We start from the raw sequence: 9,858 nt of genomic DNA on the forward strand, positions 1-9,858 counted from the left end.
CGTCCCCTCTCACACCAAGCAACAATTAGAAACCCTAAGTGTATTTCAGCAGAACCATGAAACATAGTTAAATTAATAGCAACGTTGTAACTCACGTAATAAAAGTTTCACCCGATTGACTGTAAGGTGTGTGCTTCATTCGACGGTAAATTAGCTAAGTTGTGATTAGTTACCACCAACTGCTAAAGCAAAACGACTTTAACTAACTACTAACAAAATAACGAGTAACGTTTTAACGTCAGCGTTACATTTCTACAAACACATCTCGCACCTTCCATCTACACGGCCCGTTCACTTTAGCTAGCACAGTTAGCCTAGCACTTAGCGGTTAAGTTAGCATACAGTGTGTGGTTAGCATACATACAACCGTTCAGTTAATACATTTTTACGACATGCAAACGCTATAACATAACCTTGGACAGTATACGTAAAGCCAAAAGACTGCGTGGGATATCAATAAAACAGAAGAGTAACGTTAGAGAAGAGCTGGTTAGTAAAACCTACCTGAAAGCGTCATCTAGACAGCGAATAACCGCAAGTGTGAAACTGCGTCACCTTTTCTACAGGTGACCAGGTGTGACACCAAAATGTGTGACCAGATTCTGTGACCCAAATGGGAAGTTAAGCGCCAGAGGCTTTGTTGACGATTTGATTTTTGGTGTTACACCTGCAGTGGGCGGTGTTTCGGTGTTTCTCTTTTCAAGGTTTTATAAAGCAGTAACAGTTAACTGTCATTACAAATACAATGTAATACACGTCACTGTTTTTAAAAAGTGACACATTTGACAACCATCTAAACCAATCAACAAGTAAAAATACCAAACATTTTAATGGATATTGCATACTTTTCTTTGTTTGACAAAAGCCTGCTGCGTGATCTTTGCCTTGTCTAGCTCTGGTACGTTAAGTTAACTATTGGGCGCTTGTCATTATTTTGGGGAAGTTACCGTTAAGTAAAACGTTTAATTATTTTAGCTCGATTTATGACCATTAGTTATGTTATGTTTTATCTTGGAGAATTTGGCACACAACTACTTACCACAAGCAGACATAGCTCAGAGCGCCGATGAGCCGAGCTGTAAAGGGATTCATGTTAACGTAGTTAAAATTAGGTTTTCAAGCGTAAAGACAACATCTTTATTCTGAAGAAATACCGGAAGTCTTGTTCCTGGTTATCCTGTTCATTTTACATTGGAGGCAGTAACGTTAGTAAACATGGACGAGTTCCATACAGAAGATGAGGTGAGTTTGATACCTACTATAAGTTATTACATGTACGTTACATAGAAATAGCACTCAGATAACGTTAGTACCACACAATTTGAACTTTTAAAGTTTTTCTAAGGTTGGTTAGAAAGTGGTAAGGCGAGCAGCGATGTCGGCTGGCTAGCTTAAATACACTCTTGTTTCTCACCTAACAGACTGGATTCGTCGTTGAAGAAGTGAGCAAAATAATTAAAGAGGTAAGCAAAAGACAGCCTTGATGATGCCTGTCTGTTTATCCACAGAGTTTAGATTTTATCGGCTCATTACTACAGCTAGCTAGCAGCATTGTGCTTAGCGACCTGTTGGTTGCTAAGGACACTGTAACGGTTGTTAGGCACCTTCCATACAACATATGATTTACAACCGTATTACAAAGACTTTTAAGTACAGTTTTATATTATATGTTGTTGGTTAAGCTGTGATATATGATGCGGAATACAAAGTAATTGATTTATAACATATACTGTACGATACATGAGGCAGATTGACTTGTATTAGCATTACAATGTATAACGTTACCATTGAGTGGGTTTATCAGTTTTCAACCAAACACCACTTTTTTGTCTCTGAAGTCAGTAGAAGCAGCAATAGGAGGAAATGCCTACCAGCACAGCAGAGTGAACCAGTGGACCGCCAGCGTAGTGGAGCAGTGCCTCAGTCAACTCAGCAAGCTAGGGAAGTCTTTCAAATATATTGGTATGTACACTGCTGCCTCAGTCATATTAACTAGTGAAGCAGTTCTATTCTCATTGTTCTTGGGCTCTGAAGTTGATATTAAAAGACAATGTGTGTTTGTATTTTCCCACAGTAACCTGTATCATCATGCAGAAAAATGGAGCAGGTCTGCAAACAGCCAGCGCATGCTTCTGGGAAAACTCTACTGATGGTAACTTTACATGCAGCTTTTGAAAAATCTATTATGTGTTGTATGAGTGGTACTATAAGTTATGTTTTCAAGACCACAGTTTGCATGACTATCATGTATGATTAGAGAAAGCACCAAAAGCAGTAGAGATGTGAATTTGTAATGCCTTCTCTTCTGTCACCAACTATCAGTGTGCTCTTGAGCAAGGCAGCCATCTTAAAATAAACGCTTCATTCAAGCTTTTGAGTGGTCAGCGGCCAGAAACTTGTAGGATTTTGTCACTGGCTTTAATGTGGAAGTGGAAATACTGTGATTTAATTTATTGTTTATTACACCCAACAGGAAGTTGTGCAGTGAGATGGGAGAACAAGTCCATGTACTGTATCGTCAATGTTTTTGGGCTGGGCATCTGAATCAACTACTTGTACCTGAAGTGTTTGAAATGTATACTATTATTATTACATATTTGAGAACCAGTATGTTATGATAGCTATATATTAAATAAACTGTTTTTTTTTTATTAAGTGTATACTTGCTTTATTTACATGTGACATGACAGAGTGCTACATGTACAGCTTTTATCTCAAAGCAACAAAAATTGCAAAAACTTCCAACATATCACAAACCACAACAGCCCAATTTAACCACCATAAGCTACATTCACACTGAAACAAAATAAATGTACATTTCTGTCAAAGCATTTACACATTTTAGACTGCAGCCCATTTAGAAGAAAACAGTGATGTAAAGACAAGGCACCATCTAGATTAGAATACATGTTGAGATTATTTGTTAAGGACAGAAGCACATTTGTTTTGGCTGTTCTTGTCCATAATACCAGCCTTACAAAACAAAGGAGAGGGCAGCAAGTCTCACATTGAAGGCAATATAAGGAAAGTTACAGGAGAAAAAATGATTATTCAAAATGAAATGTTCTACATAAGGCAAAATATATTTGGCCAATGATATAACTACTCTGTGCTGCAATAAGAAATGTTTCAGATCGGTAGTCCTTTTACATTAAGTTTTGTAAAATCCACACAATCCATCAAAATACATCCTTCCATGTAGTCAGATAATACAGTATCAAATGTTGTCAGCAAAATAAATACTATTATTAATCAAGTGCAATTACAAAGCTTCTTTCCAAGGGAAGAATTGGTAGGAGGAGTAGTAAAAGATCAGAGGTATCTACTCCAGTTAAGGCTCCCTTTGTTTTATTTATTTGTTATTTATAAATGTCTGAGGACAAAGAGAGTTTGTCAACAGCCAACACTGCTATGGCACTGGAATTCCCCGTTTATCAATTATTTTAGTGCTGATGAGCCACAATTTGCTGTTGGAGTGCACTTAGGGCTGCTGCAGCATAAGCTTCCTTTACTTTCTAACCGCCAGTATAAAGCTACTCAGCTTTGGCCACATATCTGCCATCTCATTAAGCTCAGACCGCCAGAGAGAGGAATGGAATGGACAAAAACGACAAAGTATAAAGCAACAACAGTGGTTCAACATAAAGCATTAAAAATAGCTGATTTCACACACATCGCTAATCAATATTGGCACTTTTCCCGATCAGCTTGTATAAATGCTGGTTATGAGAAAAGTTTACAAAAATTAAATTGTTGTACATCAGTGTTTGTTTCCTTTGTCTTCAATGAGATTGAAAGCATAAACAATGAAGAAAAAGTTTGAGTGGCAACATGCCTCAACTTTCAGTAAAAGTACAATACATTCAGTAGACATGGAACTACCCTTTTTTTAAAAAATATATTTATGTACACTTAACAGTATATGATTTCGTATTAACAATGCAAGTACTCCTTATTTACACACACACACGACAGGTTGATGTATTCTCACAGTTTCCAACAGGGACACAAAAGAAGACATGCCAGTCAAAGATCCCATCAGTCACTGTCGCTCTCATCCTGGTACTTGGCGGTTGCTTTGATAGCGCGTCCGTTTTGTAAAGGCATGTCTTCATAATCACTTCTTTGCAAAGACAAAGAAAACATCAGTTGGTTTATGCAAGTTCACACTGAATACTACTTCCAAAAATGGAAGGATTAAGAATTACGCTTACCCATATATTACTTCATCATCTGAGTCATTTAGCATTGAAAAAGCAGGATTATCCTTCAACTGGGAGTCTGGTGAAATTAAACAAAACCAGTTAGGTAGAGAAATGAATTCATTACCTACTGCATTGAAATTGTGCTGCATTACCTACCATAAAGGGCATTTTTAGAGGGAGAATACACAAATGCTAATGTGTACAAGTAAAAGTTGAGTAGGCCATAGAATGACAGAAATTCAGCTGGTATGTCCAGAATTAAGGAATAATTTCCCACATACTTAACACGTCAACATGCCACCTCACAATGTATATGTAAGTAAAATCACAGTTGAAATAAAATATCATTTGAAAGGATATAGTTTTGGTAATGAGTAGAAAGTTCAGCGACAAAGTTGTCCTGGAGAGCCTTGGCACCAAACCTCAGGTAGAGAATGACCATGCTGGAGGAGAAAGAGCAACAGGATCAAATTAAACCAAATTAACCACAAAGGGCCTTCTAAAAAAAACAAAAAAAAAAACAAAAAAAAAACACAAAGGGGGTTCTTTAAGTTTTTGTATTTTCCTAAAAAACGCACCTTATAACAACACACCACAAACGTCAGCGCTGTCAAAAACCTGAGCCGGAGATCTAGTGATCGAAAACACAGCGCATTAATGCTATCATAGTAAAAGGAACTGACTTGAAAGGAAATGCAAGGAGGGGTGGTATGCTGTGATACCTGAGTAAGGCATGTTCTTGAGTTCAGAACAAGCCCTGACGATCAGGAAGATCAGGTAGAGGATGTAAAGGGCAACTACAACCAGGAAGAAGACCTTCATGCCCTAGAGAGAAAGAAAGACTTTACGGAACTGCTGGGAAAATGGAGGACTAAACACTGCTACTTCATAAGACCAACCTTACTCTGTTTTTTTTAACAGTCTCACCTGAAAGTTCCCTATGTCCACTTTATACTGATAAGTAGGGTCTTGGAGTTCATTAACCCTGCAAATTCAGAAAAGGAGAGGAGATATTTCCAACCCTGTTGTAATTCACAGTTTGAATCAGGCTGCTAGTGGCCAGCGACGTCAGACTCACGTTTGCCATATCCCCAGTGTAACTGCTGAGAGCCACAGGAGACCTACAATGATCAGCTTAGGCAGGTAGAACGTCAGACACTTCCTCTCACCCTGTTGAAGCAACATGAAAAACACATGAAACAAGATTCGCCTACCTAAAAAAGGAGAGGGGGGCCGTTAAAGTTTAAGCATTCTACTTGACTCACCTGAACCCTGATGCCATGATAAACACAGAGCCAGAAGAGAAGCAGGGCACACAGGAACAGAGCTTGAAAGAAAGTGTCCAATGTCCCTGGAAACCAGCTGTTCACCAGGAATGACAGCGGGAAAAATGGATCTGAAACAGAAAATACATAATAAGCAACATACCTGACCTTCAAGTTGAACTTCTTTGAAATTGGACATGTGCCGTTGACACATTAAACCACAGTTCCTTCTTTGGCTGTGAACGAAAAGGCTGTAATGGTTTAAAGGTGACATAGTGGGTGGGGAAGCCAGTGTGTTACCTGAGGACTAAGTTAAGGGTAAAAATATGACCTGAGGAGAGGTAATATGGAAACTCACCATTATAGAGTAGCAGCAAAGGAAGCAGGATAGACATCCACTTCTGTTCTATGCCCCAGTCCCTCATAGAAAACTTCCTCAGTGAGTGTGCAAACATACACTGGGAAACGCAGAGAAAGAAACGTTAGTCCTGCGTTTGTAAGTGTCAGTTTTAAGTCTCTGATTTACACTAGTTATCTTGTCTTCACTGTCACGTTTAAAGGTTTATCTGTGCTTACCGTCACCATAAAGGTCAACACCACAAAGACAAACCGGAACCAGATCTCCACTTGCGAGAAAGTGGGATTGTACGTTTTCAACTGAGGAAAAACAGAGAGAAGAAAAGGGATAGAATCAACAAGAGTTAAAATGCTGGGATTGAGGGAAGACTAGTATGGTATAATTCACACTTGATAATGTTGGTGTTGTTTTCGCATATAAACGCTTTCAGCGGTAACAACATAAACAAACTGTGCATGTGCGTTACTCTGGCCCAAACCTAACTTCCGGCAGACTTCCTCAAACAATCCATAACAAGTAAATAACGTTAGCTAGTTTCATCATCAGTCCCTTTACAAAATGACACAGTAGTCTAACATTTATCTCATATAGTCCAAATTACAGCTGTCATCACAGGACTCTACTGCTGGAATTACGTGCAGACTACATGGGCACTATTAGGCTCTTAAAACATGAAACAGATCAGTGCTGAATGCTCTGGTTGATATTACAGCCTAATAATTTGACTTCAGCATCTGTTTTGTCACGATTATAGCAGCTGAATTGGTGTGATGCGCGGATCGGCTCGGACATTAACGGAACTTATTAGGCCTATACGCATAAATCAACCTGCCCCCCACCAACTAATTATTTTATCACATTTAGAGAACAGCATCTGGTGGACGTTTTACCCCCACCTCCACCGGTCCCTGTAGCTTTCCAGGCGATTTCTTTCTTGTGTGTTTATTGATGTATGAGTGTTTTCTTTAACGATTTACTTTGATAATTAGAACGGCTGCTGTCAGTCATTTAAACATTTCCATCCGTGCAGTGATGTCACAGCAAATATCGTGGGACAAAACAGAAAAAAATTGCAGTAATAAACTTGACAGGACAGAGAGAGGAAACAGAATTAAACTTTAGCTTCTATAATCCACATTTAGACTCTGATGGAGCTCAGGACTGATCAGGAGGACAGCTGCTTTACTTCAAACACTTCTACTGTATGAAACTGGACTCTGTGTGAGACCTTTTGGATGTGTGGAAGAACACAGAACATAAATTAACACCAGATCCTGACCGATCCTGTTGGCGTGTCGGGAGATTTTATTATTAATTTGTGTTGCTGTGGCTCGTGCGTAAATGCGCACAGTGTCACTGGGGAGACGCTTCATCCAGCTGCTATTTACTGTTCATTTTTACAATCCTGCATCACATTCAACAATAACAACATCAGTGATATCAAAGTGAAATGACATTAAGGAATGCGGTTAGAACAGCGCTTATGAGGCGCTACACAAACGAAGGACAGAACGTTTGATCGCGCATTTGATTCTTTTTAACAGGCTTAATTGATACATCTTATGAAAACAACAGGAACACTGCAGCGTCCTGCTCAGGCTATGGATTGGTCCAGCTGCTTGTCACGCCTCTTGTAAACATCACAGCGGCTGAAAAGACTTCCGCAAAGGATACACAGATGTATCCTCACTTATAGCTCCTCCAGCAAGCCTCCTCAATCCTCGCTCCTTGATGTAAGAATTGAGATGTCCTTCAAGATGGCGTGCTGAGATCGATTTCCAGGTCACACGCTCGAGGATCGAGGAGACAGAAATTTGGGAAATGAGAAAAGCCCGGGCCTCTACAGCTTGCTCCTCCCTCTCCCTACTACTTCCACTCCGTTTGCGCGTTCAAGCGGAGGGTCCGCCACATTGAGTGGCATCCGAAACCAACGAGGGCGGAGTGATAGTGGGTTGTTAAAAAAACAATACAACTGTGTTTTTTATAATACACATATTATAGTAGTGAGTGCAGCGGTAACGTCAGATCCTATTTATGCGGGGGGAGAGGGTAGTTTGTCCGAAAGTTGTCGCGGGTAAGTTGGATCAAATACCCCTTTAGGGAGCTCGATTTGGCTGTGAGGGTGACTCCGAGCAGAGTTCACTTCGTGTCGGAGTGGAAGTGGCGAGGGTCTAGTTTCGGAAAGGCACAGAACGGAAGTTAACTTTGGGCCCTGCCTTGGTAACGTGGTCCGATGAAAGCGTGTACAGGTGCCATTATTCCAACAAGACGTGGTGACTGCCCTCCTATTGTGCTATTGAATAGCGGCCAGAAGCTCATTGGGACTTACCCACATCTTTATAAACATTTGATGATGATGATAATGACAGAATACTTGCCATTTGAGTAGGGCTGCACAATTAATCTAATCGCAATCTCAATCGTGATGTCGTCATGTGCGTTTACATAACCGCAAAAGCGTGCGATTTAATAAAACACAAAAGGTGTTTGTTACGCTCTCCGTGTGCGCTGCATTCTGCTCATTATCTCCGCCCACACCGGGCTCTCGCATGTGCCCCTAAAAACACATACGCCTATGTGCAATGAGACAAATTATTTATGAGTAGTAGGCCAGTAACTTTTAGGACAACAGCCTACCGTAACCCTCCTCCCGCCCCGCCTCTTATCGTTCAAAACATAGCTGGATGTGCCAACGGAGCAGCGAGACAAATGCCGATGCTCTGGTCTCTGTTACAGAGACAGAGAGACATCGTCTGCAGCTGAAGCGGTAAGACAGAAGAAAACTGGGAGAAAATAAAGAACGTTTGAGTTTGGCTCGCTGGCCATTTAACGTTAGCTGTAACGGTGCCTTTTGTTTATCAACATGTTCAACTTTTCACAAAGATGTGCTTGTCAGTCACTTTTCGTCAACCGACCAATCACAGCCTGGATTGGGCGGGACATTAAAAAATGTTTGACGTGCTACAGCAAATCATTAAATGCTGAACAATATGATTATTGACAAGTTAGTACTTAACAAGTTAAAGACCAATGTAGAGCCTTTTCAAGGATTAAATAAAAAAAACGACCCACAGAAATGAAACAGCTATAACTGGATTTAATATTCGACTAGTGGTAAAATGGTAAACTATCATATGAAATTATAATGAATGTAGAGTATTATTGTTATACTAACAGTAAATTATTAACTAAACATTATACTCTTTATTTAATACACTCAGGTACAGTTCCTCCTCCAGGTTTTGGATAGAGACTCTGCATTAGACAGATGTACATTGTCCACAATAATCGCAACATGACTTTTTCTCCAAATCGTGCAGCCCTACATTTGAGCTACTGGTGTGATGATATGGGAGAGTTAGTATGGTGATGAGTTAGTCCAATGCTTGCCCTTTGTGTGTGTTTTTATTTGTCTGCTTTTTTTTTGTTTCTTCAGTGGTCGTTATCTATCCCGTTTCTGTTTTTCTTTTCTCTGTTCCCATAAAACGCAATAAAAATGTGAATGATAAAAAAATGCCGTGATTGACCGCTGAGATAAAGAGATTTGGAAAAAAGAAATAAGAAATCCAATGCAGCAATGAGAAGACAATATCCCACAGTTTGTTTATGAGCTGGAAGACAAATGTTGCAAGTGTTTGTCGCTTACCACAAACTTGACATTGATTTTATACGTGATATTTCAAGGCCTTTGAAGGTGACCACGACTTGGTACTTGGTATAGTTCAGATAGCCCAGATGGAGCACAATGATCTCATCACATTTCTGTAAGGTAAGACAAAACAACAGGTCACGCTGGTTCAGTCAACAAACGACTGTGCATCAACTATCTAACATGATGATCAAATCCAATCCTTTACTCACGGCAACCTCATTTTTATCGTCAATGCATTTCATAAACTCACACTGCTGTGTGGTTGCTGCTGCTGACTAAATGATTAATGGACAATCCAGCATACTGCGGGAGAGGAAGGTGGCGGGTTGGTGATTGAATACAGCCCCGCAGTGTAGCGTTCGTGATTCTGGTGCACGT

The 9,858-nt window shown here is 39.9% G+C and overlaps 2 protein-coding genes across 2 annotated transcripts; one reads left to right on the forward strand and one right to left on the reverse strand.

Moving 5' to 3' along the window:
- The first annotated feature begins 985 nt into the window (after nucleotides 1-985).
- Nucleotides 986-2,649, forward strand: LOC119916699 (dynein light chain Tctex-type 1-like). Its single transcript, XM_038736693.1, has 5 exons — nucleotides 986-1,242; nucleotides 1,422-1,463; nucleotides 1,839-1,962; nucleotides 2,075-2,152; nucleotides 2,474-2,649. Exons 1-5 carry the CDS (start codon nucleotides 1,216-1,218, stop codon nucleotides 2,542-2,544), a joined length of 342 nt encoding a protein of 113 aa, XP_038592621.1. The 5' UTR covers nucleotides 986-1,215; the 3' UTR covers nucleotides 2,545-2,649.
- A 1,241-nt stretch (nucleotides 2,650-3,890) lies between these two features.
- On the reverse strand, nucleotides 3,891-9,854 carry LOC119916698 (transmembrane protein 181-like; the record flags this gene model as incomplete). Its single annotated transcript, XM_038736692.1, is given in 14 exon segments — nucleotides 3,891-4,123; nucleotides 4,215-4,281; nucleotides 4,362-4,451; nucleotides 4,566-4,648; nucleotides 4,797-4,836; nucleotides 4,928-5,030; nucleotides 5,133-5,190; nucleotides 5,284-5,375; nucleotides 5,471-5,601; nucleotides 5,829-5,928; nucleotides 6,047-6,127; nucleotides 9,475-9,509; nucleotides 9,512-9,590; nucleotides 9,822-9,854. Coding segments are annotated over 14 exon segments (1,077 nt in total), but the record flags the coding sequence as incomplete, so codon positions are not given.
- Nucleotides 9,855-9,858: the final 4 nt, after the last annotated feature.

The sequence above is a fragment of the Micropterus salmoides genome, unplaced genomic scaffold (assembly GCF_014851395.1).
Source record: "Micropterus salmoides isolate LMB-PRFRI ecotype aquatic unplaced genomic scaffold, ASM1485139v1 Ms_hic_scaffold_2101, whole genome shotgun sequence".
NCBI lineage: Eukaryota > Metazoa > Chordata > Actinopteri > Centrarchiformes > Centrarchidae > Micropterus > Micropterus salmoides.